At 34.2% G+C, this 26792-nt stretch overlaps 1 protein-coding gene across 7 annotated transcripts in view; it reads left to right on the top strand.

The window, feature by feature from the left end:
• Positions 1-26792, top strand: part of Pax (paxillin) — an 80471-nt gene that overhangs the window by 33831 nt on the left and 19848 nt on the right. For 2 of the 7 annotated variants that reach the window (XM_090105237.1, XM_090105236.1), the window contains exon 2: positions 1367-1622. The exons of 2 other annotated variants lie outside the window; for them this stretch is intronic. In XM_090105237.1, coding sequence (XP_089961363.1) covers positions 1466-1622 — 157 coding nt within the window. In that variant the 5' untranslated portion in view covers positions 1367-1465. Of the gene's footprint in view, positions 1-1120; positions 1623-4781; positions 4907-26792 lie in introns of those variants that run through there. 3 more of the 7 variants (XM_090105235.1, XM_090105241.1, XM_090105238.1) reach the window with 2 other exon arrangements.

Genomic DNA, 26792 nt, shown 5'->3' with positions numbered 1-26792 from the left:
TGAACTTTCATGATTTTTATTCATTTCTTTTTTTATGTAGACATTCAGATTTAACACATTCATCACTTTAATGTGCAAATTACTTACTCAAAGAAAGTATAAGAAGAACTTGCGTAGCTGTGATAACTTTAAACTGTGCCACAGGTACTAGCTCATATTATACACATAAGCCGTAGCAACCTTTTTAATTTCATATTATAATATTTTAAATATTTTTCTATTAACTTTTACATAACTTCCTCACGGTCAATATTATACAATACACATAATCGCTTGTACATGAGTGGCCTTGATTTATTCCTCCCACTCTAGGGCACCTACGACATAATGTCTGCCATAAAAAGCTGATTTAATTGTAATATGGCCTTTTAAAATCGCGATAATGATATTAATATTAGGGTTATTTTATAGACAAGTAGAACGACGTAGAGATGTGTATAAAAATAAAATAAAAAAGTATAAGTGTTGCTAAGGCATTTTCTTAAGATTATTTTGTTACTTGATTCAAAGTTTAAATATATCGCCAGTTTTTCACCTTTAGTTATTGTTTTTGAGTGATCTTGTCCAACATTTTGAAAAACTTTAAAGATTATTCTTTGAATAATAATTAATAACTTATAAGAACCTTAAAACCCACGAAAAGCAAATCCGCCTTTGTAAAAATTCATTAAAACGTATAGTTCTATTGTTTTGTCCAACAATAGGAAATTAGCAACATAATGAGACACGTGTTGTATGTTTAAATAAAACATAACTAAAATATATACTCGCTTCACTAGAAACAGGTTAATTACGTTTGCCAAGACCATGTGATGTTTGGTCGTAGGGCGACGCCCGCCCACAGACGACGTTAGCGTAGAGCCAACGCTATTATGTATTCCATAGCTTATGTAACGTTGTGTACGCAGGTATTCACGTGTAAACAGGAAATCGTTTTAATTAGCACTCTATTGTCCGGCTTGTCTGTACTATTTGCTTGTACAGGGTATTAATTAACGATGCTTTTGTTTTTGAAATGAAAGAAGTCTAGCTAGATAGAGATTTGGTCTATTTAATTATCAGTTTTACAACTGAACTACAACTTACGTTTTGCCACGAAGAAGTACTTTTTAATTCGTAGGTGAAACAAAAATCAATGAAATGCGCTAATGCATACGTGATACGATTTTGGGACGATAATTTCGCATTTAGTTTTGACCTGATTTCCATTGATGAAATCAACGTGGACAGGTTGATGATGCGAGTTGACAGTGTTATGAAATAGAGCGTCGAAAAGCAACAACCTGACGGGAATAGCATACGTATCGTCGCCAGCTCAGCAGTGTGACCGCACTATCATCCGGCATCGCTCGCCGATAACCCATAGAGTCGCAGACCGAAATAACCAGTCAATCCTCAGCCGCAGTCGATATACGACTGTCGACGTATTCACCTCGTTGCGTCTTATATAGTCCACCTCTGAGGGATGGCTTCTGTGCGTACGCGTTCCGCTTCCCCCAAGTCGGTCTCGTTCTCCCCCGTGCTCGAGCGGAAGTACAGTGCCGAAAGGGGACCCTCCTACCCCCCAGAGCTGAGCCCGAACGAATGGAGGAAGTACTTCAACGACTTCAGCTCATATCTAGGTGAGTAGAACGGGAGTGACGTGCGAATGATTCACATGCTTTTATTGAACGACCTTGTGCTATATCAGATTCGTTGTTGGAGCGTTTCGGGAGTCGCTGTAAACAAACTTCGCTCAATACCAACTTATGAGTTCGGTTTCTTAATCACTTTCTCGATTACTTAAGATTTTATGAACATCTTAATGTATTTTACCAGATTTAGCTGCAGTATGATTAAATACAATTTCTTACAATATTCAAGTGACAACAACAATACATAAAGACGTTATAAGTTGACTTGCCGAGGATAGATAACAATCTATTGTAGTCATCTCATCTCACTTGATACTATGCATTTAAATTAACTTACGAATGTGCTCATTCATGATCACGCCTTGCAAAAACGTTATTATTTCATAATGAACCTCGTATTGTTGTATGCTACATGGCACAAAGCAAATAATAGATAAAATTAAAGGCGCGATCATTGTCTAAAATTAGAAGCATTACAATTTATATTTAAACATTTCTTGATGAAGGCAGTGTCAATTTGCAGATAACCTTGCGGTTCCGTATGCACGCTTGAATGTTTTGCTACCGCGATATAATTTAGGAATATTTACAATTTACAATGTATTTATGTACTTCACTTGTTTTTCGCTCCTATAGGTAAATATTCTCGTGGGTATAAGACGTTTTACCGCGGTAAAAATTAGCCTTTACCTATCTCTCTGGCCTATCTTTAGATACAAAAAGACACAAACGAATAAACAAACTTACTTTCGCATTTACTAAATTTTCCCCCTCGGCTTTACTGCTGTAAGAAATACTCCTTTTATTATGTAGCTTCCGTAGTGCAAGAAATACAAACAAACAAACACATTTTCGCATTCATTATACATATTTGCAAGAATAGTAAGGATTTATCATAGTAATGTTAGGGTAGAAGCCCTCGCCCTTCCCTGACGACGCTGAATGTGTTTATCAACTAAATTTTTTGAATGTTTTTCCAATAAAGATCTCCATAAGAAATAGTTACTGTATTGAAAAAATGTTGAGGTCGAATATTGTTTCTTTAAAATATTACAAAAATAAATAAGTTGTATAAAAAAAAGACGTGTGCCACTCGGGGACTGCCGCGGTAAAGCTATTGCATGCTATGCCTTCAAGCCACACCTCCGCGCCCGTCGGAGTGGGGAGCGTGAGGTTTTTCGTTACTAAATTTCTGGATTCGGTCCCCGCGCTCAAGGCCCGCGATAGAAGCTATGCAATAGCTTAACAGTTATGAAAAACTTATGTTTAGGGTGTGGTATTAGTTATTAATTATTATCCCGGATGGGTTGTGGTTGCAGTAATGGTACCTATAGGTACACCTCCACTCCCAAGTTAATATCGACTGCACTACCCGTACAGTCTGTACACAAAGTACCTACCTACATTTAATTAACGGTTGCTGTAATATGTTGCTGAGTTATTTTAGCTTCCTCGTTAAAATTAATAAAAATAATAATTCCAAGTTCTTTTAATAAAATTATTTAAGAGCCCTTATTAGGTGAAAACGGCAAAATGGACTGTTATCAAGGTTATCTATGAGTTATAATTGAAAATATCGAAGTTTTTTCGCACTGAAATTTCTAATATGTATTACAGAACGTATGTGTGATGGCTGTTTCCAAAACACGATTGGAAAAAATTTGTTCGATAAAAAAAATCCTGAAGTTACCTCTAAAATATCATAGGTATAAATGCTCATTTCAACGTATTTACCTTCTCGATTTCGTGACTGTTTTAGATTTAGAAAATACTAAATATTTTCATTCACTTTTTGATAAAAATGTGAATGGCGCTTACGATTTTTAGTTTCGAGGACGTTGATTCCATACTAAACGCGGACCCCCTCACCCCTCGACCCTCACCTAAGGCGCGAATAGCTGAATTTTCGCTGACCAAAAACCCTTGGAATAAAAACTCTCACAAATCTAATTATTTATAACTAAATTTATGACGTATTTTCGTATTCTTTTTTTTCCATCATATTTTTGATAATCATCAGCCCCGCATAGTTCTTTCGTATGAAAATTGAAAAAGCACCCTTAGAATATTTTTTGTAGTTGTTTGAGAACATCAAATCAGCATCATATTAGAGCGCAAATTATACGATGAGATATTCTGCTCATGAAATACCAGCAGGGGCATTTTTCCTGAATAGCAACGAAACTAAGCTTAATTTCTACCTTCCACTTATGCTATCACTATGCTCTTGTTGTGAAGTGAAGGGCCAATTTATGACTGCTTTCAAAGTGTCATTAAGCTATAGGAAATTCCCTAAAAAAATATCAGCGAGCGAAACGACCCCTCTTCTACTCGACGATCTCTGCATTTTGGCACCCTTTACTGATAAACTACCATACTTTCAGGTTTTCGTCTTTACATAGCCTATTTTATTTATGCCTAAATGTGATTTGTGTATAAAAACTGCATCTGGCGTCAAATTAAGATTCACGGTCCCAACAATGTTTAGCTTATAAAGATACTAACAATTTTTGAAAAATTCAATATTAAGTTCAGTTAATTATATTTTACATTGTATTAAAAATATCACTTGCATTGTAAATAGAAAAAAAGTGCGCCTATATGCACAAGACGAATTCCGCGAGGCAAGCGTCATCCGATGACGCCTCCTCATTATCAAAGCGGCGTCAGCGCGTCCATTCATGGACTAGCGCTATAGAGCGATTTAAGCGCTTTCAATTTCTTTTTTTTTTTGTATGTACTTTAAAAATAGAACGTTTTGTCAGCCAGTATCGTAAAAGAAAAAAAAACTTAGAACAAGAAGGTTTTCCTGTAATTATCCTTTATATTCCTTTAGTTACCTATACCTTGAAGACTTCTCCGAACTGTAGAAAGTCCGCAAATCAGACAACAAAATCGCATTACCGTCTAACAGTTGGATTAATTTAAGCGATTTTGAGTACGAGGTGTCGCGGTTATGTGAACAATGTGTTCTAAGCGATTTTTGCGGTCCGCGCTCGAAGGTGGTGAATCAGTACCGCATTAGGCTATATGAGAGTCACTCGCGTTTTTTGTTAAAGGTTATATCCGTTAATACGGCCCGCGCGATACATTTGTTTACATACAACAGCTATATGATAATAAGTGAACGTTACACGTTTTTTCCTAAGTGAAAATGTCAAGAGCGCATTACTCAGTGAACGACGATGTGTACGGGAAAATATTAAAAACACATGCAAATTTAGAACCGCAAACGGATTATGCAGAAGTTTTCGAGGCGTGCGAAGGATTGGGTAACCTTTCTGTTTATTATAGCCCTTTCTCTGTTAAGGTTGATGTTCCGACCGTCCCTCCATACATTTTTGATTACCTCTAAACACTTAACACAGACACTATTTCTTTAAAACTAATCATTTTATCACTTCTCTATAATGAAATGTGTGCGCGTTCGACCTTTTTAATCAATAATTTACAATATTTACTTAGAAAAACAACAGTAAAATACCGGAAAAATTTGACACTTCTACAGTAGTGTGCGTGACTTTTGCCAAGCGAAACACGACATAAAGCACGACATCTAGCGCATAGACTATATACTTATTACAGATCTAGCGCGTCAATGTCTAAACGAAAGGCGATGTTTAGACATTGACGCGCTAGATGTCGTGCATTCGCGTTCGTTATCTTATGCATAATGAGCATAATTCTAATAAATCAAAGTTCTGTGTAAAAATTGAGTAATTTCATTTCCAATCGTTCAAAGAAAATAACAATAAAATAAAATAAAACTAATGACCTTAGAAACTATGTTTTTTTTTATTTATTACTCATTATTGTTCGTCCGTCGTAGGTCTGTAAACTGTATTGTACACTGAAGGTAAATGGTACTGTAGGTACTTTAGTTCGGCGTCGTCGCTCGTCGGCTTGATATAAAATTACATTCTTGATTTCATTGACACGCGCTATGATTTGCGCGCGGAATTTCTTGTGTTGTGAATTTATTTTTGTATGCTATGCATTTTAATTGATTCAAATTGCAATGTTTCTCTAGTATGCATTTGAGACTATATTGTAAATTGTAATAATTGATCGTGGGTATAGTAATTAATTAAACACTTGACCGTAATTTGAAGCTTACTTCATTGAGAAGGTACCTAGCTTTTTCCGCCTATTTTTCCCTCTCTTTCCGTTGTATGTATGCTATCTCTCTCGCACACCTCTCCACCAGGTGGCGGGGCGCACGATAATGTCGGGCGCTGGATGTTTTTCATTGGCGTCTAGCTTCCGCCGCGAGAAGGTTGTCTACAAGACTACAACCTTGGTGCTATTAAGTATTAAGTATTGCTTAAAGCAAGTGCTAAAAGTGTTAAAAAGTGTATCCCGTCGGATCGGTACAGTGAGTTATTTTTACATCTATTCTAATAATATTTTACTTAAAAATGAGTAAAAATCTTTAAAGTCAACGGTATAATCGTTGGACTTTATTTAAAATGCTGAGGTTTTTAATGAATCCTTCAGCAATAGTTTATTTTTGAATACGCTTAAATACTTAATAGCATGAATAAAGATATTTAAAATTAACGATACAACCGTTACATTTTACTTGAAATAGTAACTTTTCTTTTGAAATATTTCATTATGCAATATGTAGTATGTACTAATTAATATTTGAATTTTTAATACTGTGAGTAAAGCTATTTTAACGGTGTTACCGTTCGGCTTTACTCGAATCGTTAATATTACTTTTGTGATTATTTGATATTACTAGATATATCAAATACCCTCTCTTGTATATAGATATTTTTAATATTTTATTTCATTTTTAATAATGTGTTTTTATTACAAGGGTACAAGTGAATTTTTCGTGGAAAAATTACAATTAATACTTAGTATGGATATGAGCCAACTCAAAGCTTTACAGGCATACAATCCATTGCTACGACTTTATTACATTGTCGTTATCGCTAGGAACGGTTCGGAATTCCTATCATAGTTTATTACTAAAAATTATCGAACGAGATGAGTCAGCTCCAAGAAGTCACGACATGTCAGAACATGTTGTGATATTATTTTATAAATCGTACGGGAGTTACCGGAATAATGATGGAATTCGCTCATGTATAGTAGATACGTACCATGAATGTTCCACACATTCAAAACTATCCCCGTAGTCTATACGTGTCCTTTTATGAGTATTATTCTGATCCGTTTTTATGTGAAAATAGACATATTACACACGGCTAATTTGATTGAAAATTACGTTTCCTATGTTCAAATGATGCAACTTTTTTGTTGAAACGAGTAAGTACCAAAAATTTTACAATTAAATTCTTTGGTTTACTGAACTTGTGCTGAAAGGGTTATCGTATAATAATTATCGAGATATCTTAATATAAATTCGATTTAGATACACTTATTTCAAATGATTTACAATTCACTTCTAACGTTTTAGAATAATATTATAAACTTGTACACCTTGACAAAAAGTACAAAATTGCGGGTGAGTGGAGATTATTTTGTGCAATTAAATATAACGTCCTACGACGGTATGGTTGCGTTCGTAAGGAATGTTAACGGATATAAAGCAACTAAATGTTACATCGATTGCATGAACAAAAATAAATATGAATCGAAGTTCATTTTAAAATTTAGTGAATTGATTTGAATTATGAATTTATTAAATGTCGCTAACATTGGAAAATAAGTTAAAGGACCTTGTTAATTGCTATATTATTTAAATGATTATTTACTGCTATTTTTATATTAGCACTAAGGTGTATTCTTGCTCGAAGCAGAATACATGAATGTGGCCACTACTCCTCGCAGGGGTTAGCCAGGTCAAATTCACCCTCGCAGGGTGTCTCTTAAGCATTTTTTGGCAGGCCCTACTTATTTCTAGTTACAAACATCCCTCGCGCAGCTGTCGCTCGCAGGGAAATGGTGCAAATATATATCGGCCCTCGCGGGGCTTTGATTACAATCGTCCCTCACGGAAAAGATGGTGCGAATATATATCAGCCCTCGCGGGGCTTTGATTACAGCCGTCCCTCATGGAGAAATGGTGCAAATATATATCAGCCCTCGCGGGGCTTTGATTACAACAGTACCTCACGGAGACATGGTGCAAATATATATCAGCCTTCGTGGGGCTTTGATAACAACCGTCCCCACGGGGAAATGGTGCAAATATATATCAGCCCTCGCGGGGCTTTAATGGCGATTGGTGCAAATATACAAAGGATTGATCATTAAAATGATCATAGATATTTGCTTTTGTCAACGAGGACCCACGAAAGAAGTTTTGGATATGACCGTATCGGATCTTCACTCTTCTAAGGTAGGTAGAAAAAGGTTTTGAAATCTACTTCACAGTGGGCAGTATAGTAAATGACCTAATAAATACAATAAAGGTTAGATACGTCAAATAATGGGCGCATGAAATTGATACTTCGTATCCTAAAAGTTTACGCTTCAGGAATCAGGAAACCACCATTGGTTTACCAATTATGGAAATTGGAAATGAACAAATTGTATTTACCAATGCAAAGCCTAATCGCAACAAAGGAAGGCGAGTCGGATCAAATATCATCTCGCAGATGATTTGTGGCGGTGGTTTCGAGGATTGTCACCAAGCCTTGTGTCAACGGTATGTTTGGTATCGTAATTAAATGGCACTAGCCGACCAATTTTCATATACAAACATCGGAAGAGATTTTTTATTCGCAAAGCGATTGAATGTAACAAATGACGATTGATTACGTATAGTTGACCTCTCATAGGCCTATTTTAGTTGCCCGGTCTTGTAGGCAATTTATTTGACTCGTTTTTCAACCCATTTGACCTCATTATTGCACCCATGAGATTTTTCTTCAGGGCTCAAACAATAAATCGCTGAGGGATTAGGATAATCGTTTGTTAGACAAGTTTTTTTTTGTCATCCCACCAGGATTATTATATTGTATAATAAAGTTATATACAACTATTAACGTAAAACGTTTAAGTACTCAACGAATGCTGAGAATACTGACTGTTGAGTTACATAGGATAGAGGATAAATAACGGAAAGTCAATCTTTCCAAACAAAAGCCTCTTATTATTAGATATTACTTGGAACCCCTACCCTTAACGAGAAAGCTCTGCCAAATGACTTCTCATTTCTTTGCTTTGAGGGGGGGGGGGCAATAAATGAAATGTACAGGCTATACGGCTTTTAAAATATAAGTCTGGTAAGCGAACTAAACTTTGCTGGTTTAGTTCTTGCTATATCGCTATCCGTGCCTGCTTCTCGTGTTTACGGGTGAATTAAGTTTACCAATAGTCATAAATGCAATGCTATTCAGAGGATATACTGCATTTAAAACATGACAAAGTCTGGTAAGCGAACTAAACTTTGCTAGTTTAGTTCTTGCTATATCGCTGTCCGTGGCTGCCTCGCGTGTTTACGGATGAATAAAGTAATGTCCTGTCTTCGCATCCACAGCTAACTGTCCTATACTGTCATAATCTTAACACAGATTCATTCGACATAGCTCCCCACGAGCTCAGTTCTTCATTTTTGCACTCGCACAACTGTGGACAACACAAGAGCAATGCCTCCATTGGTAGCAGTTACAATCAAGGGATAACTAACCTTAGGCTAGCCATATTACGGATGTTGGAACAACCGACTATATTCAGGGCAATTTTCTTTGTTCAGTGTAACGTTTAGACTGTCGTAGCATTCCTACGGAACAAAGATGGGATCAGATCTGCATCCTTAATGCAGTTAATCGAAAGGAGATACTTTCAGACGACGATAGTATTCAAAACCCACCATATTCCTTAACATAATAATGCATAGTTAAGCTTATAATCTCTCTTGCCATTATCCTGCAGCAGTATTCCTTGGCGATAATTTATCCTCGTTAGAACGAGCAAGGGTTGTTACGATAATATGAGAAATCCTAGTCAGTTAGAGACCTGAACGACGCGATAGAGTACCGCTATTTCAGTAGTAGTAACACCTAGAAGGGTGAAGGTATTCTGGAAAGCGGAACTGAAGGCCCGGTCAGCAGCATCAGCCACCTAATAGACAGTGTTCAGTGCTGCACCACTATAATCTGCAAAATGACTCTGACGGTATGAAAATGTGGAGTACATTTTCAAAATATCAAATGATATAGTTGGAATAAAAATCCTATTTGCCTCCGTCTATCCAAAAGACATACGGAGTAGCTAGTAGTAGTTGGTTGAATTAGAATAAAGTAACTATAGTTAAAATCCTTTGTTACTGACTGGATAAATTTGGCTCTTTTCCTATCTGACGTTCATATAGCTGTTGACTGCCTAGTGTTGTGCACAAACACTATTATTATAAACTAGCGGTCCGCCCCGGCTTCGCTCGTGGTACTTACGTTTTCTCTACATAAAAACCATCCTCGTACTTCAAGGAATATAAAAAGAATTATCGAAATCGGTTCAGCCGTTCTCGAGTTATGCGCTTACCAACACATTTTGCGATTCATTTTTATATAAGTATAAGAATAAGAAGATAAGTCACGTTATGTAGTCCCGAGGCTTTCGGTATATAAGTTCTGATGTAAATCATAATTATATCTTAAAACCGAATTGATTAAAAGTAACGTACTTGGCTGTAGTAATTGCAGTTTTGGGACACAGATAAGCTCCTTATCATTTTAGTCTCTTAAGTTCAGTATATTTGTTTCCAGTACAGAGTTTATGACCTATCAGTTTTAAATAAATAATTCATGCATTGTCCTGAAAGTACTAGCCATGTTTAGATTATGATTGGTGGCGTTGGCTCTAAACATTAATAGCGCACGGTTTGGTTGGATGTTAAAAATCTGTATTATAATTAAAACCGTTTACCTGTTTTGATATTTTATTGCCTTATTCAAGGGGTGACCTTTTAAATTTATTTTTGACCCCAAAAGTAAGGACCAAGTTCTCTTCTTGTCCGCTTGTAGCAGGTTAGGTTAAAACTGTGTGAGTTGAGACAGTTGGTAATTCTATGTTAAGATGATTCAATTGTGCTTCTACAGAGTTCTAATTGAATAAATAAAGGTTTGAGTTTGAGGTATTTTTGCCTCGTCGGGATCAGCTGTTGCTTCATTTTGTAAGTAACATCTAAATGCGTAATTGAAAGTCGTTACTGGCGCTTTCGCAGATTTACGCTAAAGATAGTGAAAATTGTAGTAACTTTAACTTTTCAAGCCCAAAAGGTTAACTAAGGTACGCTTGAACCAATCTCATAAGTTCTAATACTTTTAATCATTATGATTAACTTTTTGGTTCTTATTTGATTAACTTTTCATCTGGGATTGTTAATATATTATATAATATAAAAATTTGTGTGATTTATTGGTAGGTATGCTATCTGCACACCTTACTCTTTCAAATAAAGAAATAAGTAATTACTTATGTATTCAAATTCACATTGGCGTCCATATATTGTACACCAGGTGGGTAACAAACAGGTCTCAATGAAGTAAGCTTCAAATTACGGTCAAGTGTTTAATAGCTGTGTTTTACCTGAAAATAAAACACATATTAAATACTTACCTATATTTGAAGCTTACACTTAACGTCCACCTGTTGTGGATTTCGACTCAATGAAAAACATCCAGCGCCCGACATTATCGTGCGCCCCGCCACCTGGTGGAGAGGTGTGCGAGAGAGATAGCATACATACAACGGAAAGAGAGGGAAAAATAGGCGGAAAAAGCTAGGTACCTTCTCAATGAAGTAAGCTTCAAATATAGGTAAGTATTTAATATGTGTTTTATTTTCAGGTAAAACACAGCTATTATTCTAATAACGCAATTAGTAATATATGTATTTTCGGTGGGATTCAAAACAAAAAATTGGCCCGTGATTTTTATGAAATTTCACCACATTGCAAATCACATCAATCATAGTTCATACACATGTATGACGAAAGTGATTAGTATTGTGGCTAACATTGACTCATCAGTTCATCACTGAAACCAGTGATAAATCAGTACCTATATCATATTGTGTTTGAATATTTTTAAACAATGATATAAGTATACAATTATTATAAATCGGTAAACTATCAAAGTAATCACAAACTTGCAAACATTGGTAAAATGTCCAGTAGTTTATGAGCCTATTCATTACAATCAAACAAACAAACAAAGTTTTCCTCTTTATAATATTAGTGTAGACAAACACTATGAATACGATCACGAATGCAAATTCGGGGATTTTCTAATTATTGCTAAATAATAATTGAATTCGTTTTGAAATACTCTATAATTTTTAGTGTATAAATAGACATTTATAATGTGGTGCTCATTTTTTTTGTACTGCTAACGCTATTGTAGGTACCTATTTTCGTTGTTTTATTTCAAGTGAACACGGCCATACAATTTTGTCACGAGCCGCCTATGATTGTAGGTACTTTTGTTAGGCTCCTTCGTCGTCCGCGTCGGCTCGAAAGTTCTTGATTTCATTGTCACGCGCTATGATTTGCGCGCGGATTTTCTTGTGTTGTGAATTTATTTTTGTATTATTATTATTTTTTATTTATTTTTTTATTTTATTGATTCAAATAAAATATTTCACTAGTATGCATTTGAGACTATATTGTATTATGTATAATTTATCGTAGGTATAGTTATTCTTATAACGCAGTTATATTTTCGGTGGGACAATTTGACCAGTGATTTTTCTGAAATATCACCACGTTGCAAATCACATCAATCATACACACGTATGACGAAAGTATAGTGGCTATAATTGACTCATCAGTTCATCACTGAAACCAGTGATAAATCAGTACATATATATCATATTTTATTGTGTTTGAATATTTTTTAAACAACGATATATACAATATTATTATAAATCGGTAAACTACCAAAGTACTTCAGAATTTTCAGACAGACAAACAAGTAGTTTGAACACGCAGTTTTCTTATACTAGTAGCAAAAATCAAAACCATAATATTATGTTTACCTACTATATTTTACTAAAAGTCGAGTGCGTCGAAATCGTAAATAATAATATGTTTTTCACCTTCCTGGTTATTTTCCCATAGTAAATAGTGTTTTAGGTTTGTTGTTGTAGGTAGGAAATAGGAATAATAATAATTATTCTTACATGTTGGTTATGAAATGTATATTGAAATAATTTACTTTTACAAATCATTAGTGATATAAGTTTTGAGTGAAAATGCTTGGATCAGCATAATATTATATGGTACTTCAAATACATGTTTTGATAAAAAAAACAATAGTGTAATAAAATAAAACTGCGTTTTATTGTAATCAATGTTGACAATTTTAAATTCCAAAATTATTGATCAATAAAATAGTTTACACCAACAAATATAACTTTTATTTTTATAACAATCGTTCATAATATAAACCGTAGCAGGTGGCGTTTTGAAGTTCTGTCTACTCATACAGAAAAATGGAAAACTTGTTTTTTTTGTAAACAATTTATTACTCATGTTGTTTGGCAACTCGAAGCGTGGTCGTCCGTCGTAGGTACTTTTGTTCGGCGTCGCGTCGTCGTCCGCGTCGGCTTGATATAAAACATTCTTGATTTCATTGACACGCGCTATGATTTGCGCGCGGAATTTCTTGTGTTGTGAATTTATTTTTGTATGCTATGCATTTTAATTGAATCAAATTGCAATATTTCTCTAGTATGCATTTGAGACTATATTGTAATAATTGATCGTGGGTAGGTATAGTAATTAATTATTCTAATAACGCAATTATATTTTCGGTGGGATTCAAAACAAAAAATTGGCCCGTGATTTTTATGAAATTTCACCACATTGCAAATTATATATTATACAATTAATAAATCGGTAAACTATCAAAGTAATTACAAACTTGCAAAATATGCTTTTCCGAATTTTCAGACAGACACACAATTTTATTAGTTTGTTTTAGCAAAGTAGGTACCTATACCTATACGCTTACGTCGCGCGTCGCGTCGTCGAAAACGGTGCGCCCAGAAACAAACATACCTAATTCAGTTACAATCCTTTTTTTGTTCCGTAATTTATTGTATTTATTCTAATACGATTTTTTTTATTCGTCGGCCAGTTCTACTAGGTATAAAAAGATAAAATTGAAATATAATTATTGTAGCGACAGCCATATTATGTTACTATGTTTTCGTAAATATGTTTTTCACCTTCCTGGTTATTTTCACATAATCTTATCTTCTTATATATAAAAATGAATCGCAAAATGTGTTGGTAAGCGCATAACTCGAGAACGGCTGAACCGATTTCGATCATCCTTTTTTTATTATATTCCTTGAAGTACGAGGATGGTTTTTATGTAGAGAAAACGTAAATATTATGTACCACGGGCGAAGCCGGGGCGGACCGCTAGTATATATATATAAATGAATCGCAAAATGTGTTGGTAAGCGCATAACTCGAGAACGGCTGAACCGATTTCGATAATTCTTTTTTTATTATATTCCTTGAAGTACGAGGATGGTTCTTATGTAGAGAAAACGTAAACATGTACCACGGGCGAAGCCGGGGCGGACCGCTAGTCTTATATATAAAAATGAATCGCAAAATGTGTTGGTAAGCGCATAACTCGAGAACGGCTGAACCGATTTCGATAATTCTTTTTTTATTATATCCCTTGAAGTACGAGGATGGTTCTTATAGCTAGAGAGCTAGTTAGTTTAGTTTTAGTGCAGTGGCAGTGTAAATGTTGTTGTTGAGGTTATGTAAATTTAACACTTTAGTTAACTACCAAGATATAAAGAAATGAGGATAGGACACAATAACTATTGGTTGAGGTATTTATAAACTCATAATATACTTTTAAAAAAATCACGTTTTAATAAATTTCTAGAATTAAATTAGAACAGCTGATTCAAAATAGCCTAAAAAATCTTAATAATAATAATTACGCTTCACAGCAAGAAGAAATGTACCATATGTACCCGCACAAAGTCGATATTGTGTTGCCTACCGTTCGACTCAATGGCTAGGGTTGTAACTACCTTTAATAATTATTACCAAACTAATAAACCGAGTGATGCGAAATAACCATAATTCTTTTAGAGTTTGATAAAATGATCAGGCAGGTATTTTCTTTAATCCTCTGAATTCTCGGTTACTAAATTGTATCGTTGAAATTATTCTTAATCGCGTAAATTTAATAAATAATCATATGGAAAACACTTTTCATTTGTTTTTTTACTTTCACGCCCAACTACTATACAATAATTACGTTGTTTCGGTATTTTGACGAGAAAACGCAGGAAACATCCGTTGTATCATTTTAGATAGATTGTATATTTTGTATCTGTAGAATTGAAATCAAAGCTATGTATATGTTGTCTCCATTCTTTTCTTATCGGATTGTTGATCCCAATGCGAATGCGTCACTTAAATTTTATAAAAGACAATTAAGAACATCAAAAATAAAGTGATACGTAAATATTTCACAGTGCAATATATTATGTAATTAATAATAATTATATATTTATGAAAAAATAATTACATCAGATTTAATAATAGCAATTGTTTTGAATGTACATAATATGAATAAATGATTACATCATAATAGTAATAATCACAATTGTTTTATTTCCCATTTGTTGCAACCCTAGCATATTTTCATGTAGCAGCAGAAGTACCTACACTGGCGGCGCGGCGGCATCGTGCGACATCAAAGGCATTGCCTTACTAGGTAAGTTTATAATGACTCATTTCTTTTATTATATAATTTACGTTTTACTTTTACAGAATCCGATTCAATGGATTATGAAGACGAGTCACACAACGCCATACGATAGTGATGATGAATGAACATTTCAATAAATGCATGCGTGTTTTTAGGGTTCCGTAGCCAAAATGGCAAAAACGGAACCCTTATAGTTTCGTCATGTCCGTCTGTCCGTCTGTCCGTCTGTCCGTCTGTCACAGCCGATTTACTCGGAAACTATAAGTACTACAGTGATGAAATTTGATGGGAATATGTGTTGTATGAACCGCTACAAAAATATGACACTAAATAGTAAAAAAAAGAATTGGGGGTGGGGCCCCCCATACATGTAACTGAGGGATGAAATTTTTTTTTTCGATGTACATACCCGTGTGGGGTATCAATGGAAAGGTCTTTTAAAATGATATAAAGTTTTCTAAAAAACATTTTTCTTAAAGTGAACGGTTTTTGAGATATCAGCCCAACCAGCAAAGATGTCCTATAACAATAACTTACATCACTAAAAAGCTTTTTAAATGACGTATAACAGTGTCGCGGTGACAAGCTTGTTGTATAATAGCGTTTAATGAGATGATTTTGCTCTATAATCATACACAGCAAATTTGTCCCATAACAAGGTGATGTAAACGTTTATATCACTATTTTATACGGCGTTTATAGAGCAGCTCTTATCCAGATTTTGGTACAGCAATAACAGGACGATATTATCACATAACAGCGCTGGTGGTCTCTTTTTTACAGCAAATTAGTGCAATAAACGATTCTAGGGTAACCTTTATAGTCCCATGCCTATAGAGGCGTAAAAAAATCTACAATAGGACAATTTAGTGTTGTAATGGTTTTCCTTATTACTATTATAGCACTGTGAATCTTCATGGTTGCTGAAACTCCATAATACAGCAATTAGGTGATATATCCGAGTTTTATATCACTTCTTTGTAACCTAATTGAATTATATTAGTGTTTTTCTGCCCATTATAACGCAGTGGTTTAATAGCTGAGTGGTTAGAGTTATAGGACTGATTTACTGTATAAACGAGTTAATAACTCTGTTATGTAACAAAAACGGCGTATTAATGTAGTAAAATGCGACACTTACGAGAGATATACGGCCTATAAGAGAGTTTCTTTCACTTTAAAACAACAAAAACCTGCCATATTGTCAGCACCGTCTCGTAAATAAATGAAGGGTTCTATTTAATAATCATGGATTGAATGAATTTAAAAAAATCGCAGCTTCAGTAACGATTGACACCAGACAAATTCAAGGTGAGGCTTCGAATACGGACAATGATTCCGTACAATCTGTTACATCCTATGAACAAAACCAAGTTAACAGCCATCATGTGGTTTGTGATAATTCAGAAGCAGACCATTCAGACACTAGTGTTTCGCTTGACACTATACGGGATCGGAATCTAAAAATCGGAATTTACACTAGAAAATACAAAATAAAACATGTTATGGGTTTTCTATTTACATCAGGGAACCCTGCTAATTTAATCCAGTATATGGCATGACAGTTGTCAAAACTACGTTCGTTTGCGGACGTATAATAGCCACGGAGTTGCTATTTGGCATCCTATACAGCAATTTGTTGTAAAATTAGTTTTTTAATTACTTAAAACTCAATAATTCGAGGGGGGCATGAAAAAAACAGCGTAATTATGCATATAATCTATCAGTAAAATTTCATTCACAAGTCAGTTTATGTATCTAACATAATTAACAGTGTAACAAAAATTAATACTCGACACCACGATGATGGTTCCTATAGTCATTTACTCGTATTATCAATTGGTACACGATTTACCATTTTGTATTATAATTATAGCGTCGCAGTGACTTGTACATCGCAACTTCGTGCTACAAAAGATTTGCGGTTACTCTTTAAACACAACTTCGCGCTGTAACAGCATCGCGGTTCCTTTTATATCACTACTTCGCTCTATAACAGCATCGCGATTCTATAAATGTACTCTTCTATAGGTCCAATTGGCATCTGAGTTGCTGCTACAGCAACACAATACCATCAAATGGCTTTATAAATGCGCCACTTTGGGGTTTATACAACGTTCTTATCACCCTTATAGAACTACCAGTTAGCACCTCTGAAACGTTCTTATCCCTTCTATAGAGCAACGATTTGTTGGTTGGGAGCTCTCAAAGTCGTAAAAAGTATGTCCCCCCCCCTCTATTTTTATAACTACGGGGTATAAAATTCTAAAAAAAATAGAGGTGATGCATGCTAATTAACTCTTTCAACCGTTTTTGGTTTGATCAAAGTATCTCTTATAGTTTTTGAGATAGGTTGATTTAACTGTAATTTATTATATTTGCTGCTACGGAACCCTTTGTGCGCGAGCCCGACTCGCACTTGGCCGGTTTTATTTTATGTTGTTTTGTAATTGTTAATTGTTTCTTAAATAAAGAAATAAACTAAATATTTAAATGATGATTTGTTATTTGCAACACAACTTTATATTTGAGATTCTTTACAAATGTATATTTAGTTTTGTATCATCAAATTTATAAATTTTATTCCATAGTTTTCAAAATTAAATGTAAATGACCATAAAAACATTAATTAAGTAAATCATTGATGTAAGGTCAGGGAACGTAATACATATATACATCTGACCATGTAGAAGCTAAGTCTTGTTGACTGCTGAAGTCTGTAAAGTTTTGTTGTCTGCTGAAGTCTGTACGCAATGAAAATGTCTGCCGTTTCGAAAATAAGTTTTTAAGACCCTAATAAATAAAATATATGAATGGCAGATCTGGTCAAATACTTTCAAAATTGTATTTTTTTCAGCACTTTCATAAGTGTCTGCCAGAATGTTATCCGCGTGATAATGGTCTGCCATTGTTATTTTCCGATAGTAATAATAATCTATTTTCAAATATCAAAATGGCAGACGTGGTCAAATGGTTTCAAAGTTCGCCAAAAATTTCCACCTGTCTTACCCGAGCGCGCGCCCCGTCCACCACTCTGGGCTTAGTGACTCCTCATCTCATGTATAGTAGGTATAGGGGAATCAACACACAAAAATCCAGGTCTGGTCAAATACATACAGGTAGCTTTGCGCTAGCTCTCTAGCTATTACTTCTTATGGAGAGAAAACGTAAACATGTACCACGGGCGAAGCCGGGGCGGACCGCTAGTAAATAATAAAATAATAAATAGTGTATTAGATTTGTTATTGTATCTTGTATACCTACGAATAATTATTCTTACGTCTTGTTGGGAAATGTTCAAATACCTACCTATTGAAATAATTTACTGTTACAAATCATTAGTGTTATTAGTTTTGAGTGAATAGGCATGGATCAGAAATTCAGAATATAATATGCTACTAACTACTCAAATACATACATGTTTACACAACAAACACCACTGACCTCTATAACTATAAGTTATAGAGGTCAGTGACCGTCAGTGACAAACACTATGGATACCTACGCTCGCGAATGCAAATTCGGTGATTTACTAATTATTGATACCTAGTCATTGAATTCGTTTTGAAATAGCCTGTACTTTGTAATTTTTAGTGTTATAGACATTTATAAAATGTGGTGCTCATTTTTTTGTAATAAATCATCCCGAACGCTATTGTATTTTCGTTGTTTTATTTCAAGTGAACACCTATACAATTTTGTCACGAGCCGCCTCTGGCCTCTGGGTGAAATAAACAAGTCAAATGATTTTTGTTCTAATTGTATTTTGGTAGTAGTTTGTTTAGAATTTACATTACCATTGTTTAATTTTTATTTTGTATTTGCAGTAAAATAAAAAGATGAAAAACTTCATTAGGTATATTGTACGACACCTCACTCTGAATCGCGCTAGCGAAATTTTTTCGTTACAGAGCACATATACAACTTTCGGACAATCTTCATTGAGGCCGGCCGGCAAATCGAGTATGTCGAGAAACTTCACTTATTCGATGGAGGTATTCTACCTTCCTTCCTCCACAGTTGTGGGACCCCGACGTGCATTGAACACGCAGCTTTCTGATACTAGTAGCTAAAATCAAAACCACAGATATGTCTGTGATCAAAACCATAATAATATTTTTACCTATTATTTTACTAAAAGTCGAGTGCATCGAAATCGTAAATATGTTTTTCACCTTCCTGGTTTTTTTTCCATAGTAAATAGTGTTTTTGATTTGTTGTTGTATGAATAATTATTCTTACTTGTTGGTTATGAAATGTATTTTGAAATAATTTACTTTTACAAATCATTAGTGATATTAGTTTTGAGTGAAAATGCTTGGATCAGCATAATATCATATTTGCTACTTCAAATACATGTTTTGATAAAAAAAAAACAATAGTGTAATGTAGGTAATAAAATAAAACTGCGTTTTATTGTAGGTAATCAATTTTGACATTATTTATTTCCCAAAATTACAATAAAATAGTTTACGCCAACAAATATAACTTTTATTTTTATAACAATCCTACTTCCTACTAATGCGAAAGTTCATACATGTTTCAAAAGAAAAACTTTTACTTTTACTATTATTTCAATTTATCCGGTTTAATTAAGACTTAATATTGATACATATGATCATTATAAATACAAATAGGAATTAACAATATAACGAATACGTGGCACAACTAAAATTTTACCGATACCACCCGTGGTCATTCTCCTTTGTGGGTCATTTGTAACAGGATGGCGGTTCTACAGCGAAAAAAGAAAAATGATGGTCAGAACGCTGATACCGGATACCTTAAGATACTGTAATATAAAATATTACTAGATTAGATAAAATATTATAGGTATTATCTTCACCGTGTGTGACGCGCTTTACATTCACGCCATCTAGAGTTAAATCTTTATCATTTTTGTATACGTCTGTGTGTGTAAACGACCCTGTATGCAATGACAGATGTTAAAACGCATAATTTTACCGAATTGGGTGGATTTTAAGGCAATGATATAACATATTTCAATAAAATATAATATTCAGTAACCGCCATGACTATTCCTAGGTTTGATGACTATTCCAATTACGCAAAAACTCAAATAAACTAGAAATGTAGAATTCAGCGCCATCTAGCGGGATATTGGCTGGGAACAGATCGTTGCAATCACCTTAACCTATTTACGGACAAAGGATAACTGTGTTCGTCTGTGCTTTTTGTGACACAATCTTGTATCGTTTTAAGTTTAACAGCATCTTTTAAGAGCCACTTGTTGCATCAATGTAAGCATTGAAACCGCTGACCGATAAGACGTTTATTGCTCAAATTTCTTGTAAAATTTCGGTTGTAAAAATAACATTTGGGTACGATGGTGTTTTTGGAACGTTGAACTCCCGAAAAACAAGTTTTTTAATATGACGTCAAGGCCGACTGGGATCTTTTGGCGAACCATGGACCCGTTGGCCAGAAACATGTACTTGGGTTGCTTTTATTCAAATTCGATGTCAATGAACGATTTTTTAATTTTATTTTTTGAAAAAGTTCTGTCCAAATGCCTTGTTACTTTAAAATGTAATTATAATTCGTCCGTTGAATATGTATTGATTAAATGACTCATAAGTTAGCCAAATTGCTATTTTTAGGAATACAATATTATGTATTATTAGGGTATTTTTTCATAAATAGTTCTTAGGATATTTGGTTGCTATTTGAGAAAATAATTATTTACAAAGCATAGAGATAGAATGTACTACTTACAAAGACATTAATTATCCAAGTGTTAACGAATAAATATTTTTCTATTGTTTTTATTGACACATTGTTTTGGTAGATTATCATGACCATAGAAATCTAAATAACAAGACACTAGAAGTCGTAAGGCGCGGGTCAAACACAAGCGGCGCGGGCGCGGGCGTGCCATAAGCGCACCTCTTGAATCTGTTTTGCACCACGTCCTTCTTATACATTTTGTATGAAAGAATTTTGGAAAGGCGACGAGGCGGCACGCCACGGTTGCGCCGCGGGCGTACCGCAGGCGTACCGCAGGCGCGCTTCCCCCATCGCATCCAAATAGAGGTCAATTCACGGTCATACACAATCAAAAACAAATCGGGTGGTAGTAGACCGGGAGATACTGACACAAAATTTCGAGTTACAATTACAATTTTTACAAAAAAAAAATTTGCAGATTTTCGGCAGTATGGCGACCATTTGGAATCGTCCGAAAAGTATGGCATGGCGATTTTCGTAAATGGCTGCACGACGATGGTTACCTGTGCAAAAGTTAGCCTGGTACAAATGGTTGAATTGTTTTTTTTAAATCAACACATTCGCGTCGCTATGGCGGGCTGTAAGTCACACCGGAAAAGTATGGCATGACACTACCGCCTACTTCTTTTTTATGGGCTATCGGTAAATTCTAAAATTTTTGTGTTACAAATCGTTTGACTTCGCTATTTTTCCGACGAGTTCGACTAACGCCCACGCGACTAAGCCGCCGGTACCAGCGTTCACACCATCGTTTTTCTTTTTGTCATTGCGTACTAAGACCCCTGTAGAACCGCCATCCTGTTACAAATGACTCGAAATTTTGTGTCAGTATCTCCCGGTCTATAGGAGGCGGCACCCTGTCAGTCAAAAATGTGTTCTCTCTGTGTGGAATTATATAGAGCTGCTATTACATACCCTTCTTTGTTTTGTTTTTAAAGGTGAATTGAATTAATCGATGAAATGATTTACACAGGTGATGGCAGTAGGGAAAGTGAAAATGAAGAAGAGCATAATGAAAGTTCCCATGTATTTACAATGTCAGAAATAAAGATAATCCTGATTTTGATTGTGTTTTTTATTTATTTGTAATTGTAATAATATTGTTGAATGATCAGTACTGTAAATACTTTTGAACTGAGATTTTAATGATAAGATTTATATGGTTTAAATGTAAACCTGTGTTTGAAAACCATATTTTATCTATACTAATATTATAAAGAGGAAAGGTTTGTATGTATGTATGTATGTATGTATGTATGTATGGTTTTCACGCATAAACTAGGTACTGGACCGATTTTGATGAAATTTGGCACAGATAATCTTTAGACCCTGAGAAAGAACATAGGCTACCTTTTATTGCGAAATATGTACCACGGGCGAAGCCGGGGCGGACCGCTAGTACAATATAAATTTTGTGTTATTTTAACCTTCTTTTCTTCCATCATTACACCAGTACTACTTTAAAATTACTTTAAAAGTACTATAAAATTTTCCAAGTAAATTCCAACATTTCCAACAAAGATATATTTGCAATCGTGGGGTTATCCTCGCTATTTACTTACAAGGAGTTATCAAAACAAAATCGTTACTTTCAAATTAACGTTACTTTCAAATCTCTTTTAGCACAAAAACATAATTTTACTAAATTATGCATGAAGAAAATGCATTTAACCACTCTATATAAATATCATTTTCGGACGCCAACAGCGCGCCCGAGGCGCGCCGGCAGCGCGCCCGAGGCGCGCCGGCTGGCGCGCCCGCGGTGCGCCCGATGCGCGCCGCGCCGCTTGTATATGTCCCGCGCCTAAGCGTGCGTGACCTTGTCGCCACTCAGGTGATTTGCACATCACCAGTGCATTCGTCACTGTTCAGTTGCTCTGGAGACGTATGAGTGTATACATGGTGTGTTTCAGCAATTCCCATTGCGGAAATTCTTCCACAAGTTGTAGTTATACTTATAAAGGAATAATATTTCATCGGAAAATATTTTTTTTTAGAAATAATGCCGTTTTTCCTTAAAATTATAGAATATTTACAAGTATTACGAGTGTCACCATAGTAATCGAAATAACAATGAATGACACAGTCGACCATTCTTATTATCACGTTTGTTCGTATTGGAGCAAAAAGTCTCATATACTTAGGGATGTTATTCTAAAATAAACCGTAAATTCGTGCGTTAGGATACATATTCAAAAGCTTAATTTAATAGATAAGTTAGTTTTCACTAAAATCAAGCTGTCCAATAAAAGGCATAGTTTACTTGTGTGTACTGTTTAGCTTTCGGTTTGAATGTGTTGATTTTGGCGACAGCGGTTTTCATACGAATTATGACATTATAGCCCTTCTATGTGTCTTGTTATTTAGATTTCTATGATCATGACTCATTGGTAATTTATTAAATTATATTTTGATTTTTAATAATATTAAGGCTGCAGTCTAGCAAAATTGCGTTTTCAACAAGTTATTTGACAATTTTTTCCCGGCTAATGAAATGATAAACTGAATTTTTTTTTCTTGTTTATCAATTAGTGTTATATACGCAATGCGCGTGAATTTTTTCACATTTATAAAGTTACTTTATGTTACCTTAATCAGGCCTTCAAGATAAGTCTCTTTCCCCCAAAGACATTTCGAGCTAAGTTTGTGCACTCACTACGTTGCAACCGATTACAATTTACACAATCTGATCAGCGCATTATTATGCTTATATAGTCGTTATTAAAAACTGCTGAATACAATTGCCGAAAAACTTATGATTTTCTTAATTAGAACGTTATAAATTCATTAAATTTCCCATTTTTTGCCTTACAAAATCTATTGATAAATACTGCTAAAAGTTATTTTTTCCATTAATTTATTCGAGTTGGTTGAAGACCAATGAGTATTAATCCTTTAAAAAACATTTTTTTTGAATTTTGATAATTCTTTAAATATTAAAAAAATATTTAAAATAATTAGGAAAAATCCTAGCGAATTTCTTTAGTCGCGCTCCTTGGGCCGGAGCGTTCTGACGTGTGCTCTACGCTCGATTTTCCTTCATACCGAAGTGAAAGTTGCTCTACTTCATTAAATTTAATATTTTTGTTAATTGATTATTTTTATCTTAGTTTTGTGCAAATATTCGTATTTTTAAACATTTGATTTCGATATGGAAAATAAACGAAAAAAATACGCGTGTAACTACATACTAGAAAAAAAATTATCTTCGAACATAAAGTTAATGAAACCAAATAGATTGCAAAGGTGATTGGCAACAATTTCTTTATTTTACGGGGTGTCAGTAAAGGGATGTATATTTCTTTAAAACTAAAGTAAGCTCATAAATTTTCTTATAAAATAATTTTTTTGAAGTACCAAAAATGTTTGAATGAATGAATGAAAAATACTTTATTGCACACTTAATACGGGATTATAAACTAAGAACCATACAAGTAACAACATGTACAGAGGGCGGTCTTATCGCTGTAAGCGATTTCTGCCAGACAACCCGAAAATTTAGAAGGATTACATTTATGGTGGTGGTGCATTACAAACTTAAAATTTTGATTTGAACTAAAAGAAAAAGAATAATAAATAAATAAAAAATATAATTATAACCTAAAGAATAAATATACATAAATAATAAATCTATAAATAAATACATCATAATATATACATCATAATATATACATCATAATATATACATATATATATATATATATAATGTTTATTTTTCGTTTGAGAAATACGAAATATAATATAAACTTGTATTGAGAACTTGAACTTCCCAAGTTCATCCGGGGAAATCCCCATACGGGGAAAATGATTTGTTTACTCCAAAATTGATCCGAGGTGTTTTAATTTTTTCTTCTAGTCATTTTCAACGTAGCGGCATGTTGTTTGATTATTAATTTTGTAACTTAAATACAGGATGTTGGTTTTATATTCTGATCTTACAGACGCGCTGACAAATTTAGTCCGCCATTTCTACTTTAGTCTACCAACTCTAAGTACCAATATTAAAACGAATGGATTATCATCACATCATCAAAACTCAGATGTAATGGAAGATCACAATAACATAGAAAATTCAGTGGGTGTTGAGAACTAAACAAACAGAAGTAACAGAGACGCGAAGAATAAAAAAAGAGGACGAAAACGATAATTCGTTGATGCTTTCCCTTTTCGACGTATTGTTAGGGTACATCACCAATCTGCAAAAAACAAAACTGATGATTCCCAATTGCTGATTAAAAATGAAAAACAAATAATCGACAACAGTGGTGAGCTGATCACAATGAAACATCCTTCAGAGGTAGCAGATTTACTCATTTCAAATGTATCGGTGAACAGCGTAAAGGAGAGGAGGACAGGAAAACATTATGAATGTGGATGGTGGATTGTATACAGGGTGTAATCGATAAGTATGTGCAGGCGATTATGACGTTATTATTGCAGGTATCAAAAAACTTAAAACTGATATCGAAATTACTTTACCTAATGAGCAAAATGACAATAATAACTTTTTAAAAGTATAACGAGAAATATCTAAAAAATTTACTTTATACACTCCCATATCAAAAAGGGAAAATGGGACTAGTAGAAGTTAAATGTCTAATTCCGGCAAAAGACATGAATGCGGAAGATGCGGTTAAAAAAAATTTAATATTTGAAATACAATGCAAAAAATAACACTTTTGTCATAGATAAGAATCATGACTATTTTTTCTAAATTCAGGGACAACTAAACGTTGCAGAAGCAGAAGTCTGCTTATTTGCTGTTTGGAATGGAGTGAATAATTCGTTAAAAATAGAATATATAAAAAAGTATCTATTGTCAGAATTGATTGATTCGAGACTTCAGCATTCGATGCCCATCAAGGACCCATCCTATATCATTCAAGCGATTGAAAAAAAAGAGATAAATCCAGTGCAACCGATAAAGCATCAGAATGCTAGCAAAAGATTTATTAGGTTTATCAATATAAATCTATATATTACGCATAATATAATAAATCTGTAGAAGACGCGAAAACTGACATCCGCGCGGACGGAGTCGCGGGCGGAAGCTAGTCAGAAATAAATATCTTTTGTTTTCATTTAACACAAACATTACATTTTTTTATTATATACAAAATTTGTTTATCCGTTTTATTAGTTAAACTGAACAACTTTCACTAAGAAACTTAGGTCGAAAAAAATGTATAGAGTTCTGCATTTTGTATGGAAAGCTTATTTTTTTTATATTTCGTCCAAATTTCTTTGTAAAAGTTGATCAGTTATATAAACATGAAGTTGAAGATATCAATAGAAAGTATTCGCAAATATTGTGTACTGATAAAAAAAAATCACCCGGTGTAATTTTATGAAAATTGTTTCAAATTGTCATTTTTGGTACTTATTACGAATATTAAATTATGCATACGAATGAGTGGAGCAACTTTCCCTTAGTACATTTGTATTATTTACATATAGGATGACAGGATGCATTTGTTTGCACTACTAGACCAAGCCCTTAACAACACTATAAAATCTTGATGAAATTAGCAGCATCTTTGTCGGTTAAATTCAAGTTAGTCTTTCAAATTATCTCAAAGCTTTCAAATATGCGCACTTTTATTTAAAAAAATCCAATACTATGGTCTATTTTTTTTTTGCATTATGCTACCATAATTTTACCAAATATATTTTCGCTCTGCTCCAATTTCTATAATATGTTCCTCACTTAATTTTGAGCTTCCAATAAATTATAACA

The sequence above is a fragment of the Colias eurytheme genome, chromosome 9 (genome assembly GCF_061535395.1).
Source record: "Colias eurytheme isolate Ceu_HAF_F1 chromosome 9, ilColEury1 Martin Lab GWU primary, whole genome shotgun sequence".
Taxonomy (NCBI): Eukaryota; Metazoa; Arthropoda; class Insecta; order Lepidoptera; family Pieridae; genus Colias; species Colias eurytheme.
This window is presented reverse-complemented; position numbering and strand designations above follow the sequence as displayed.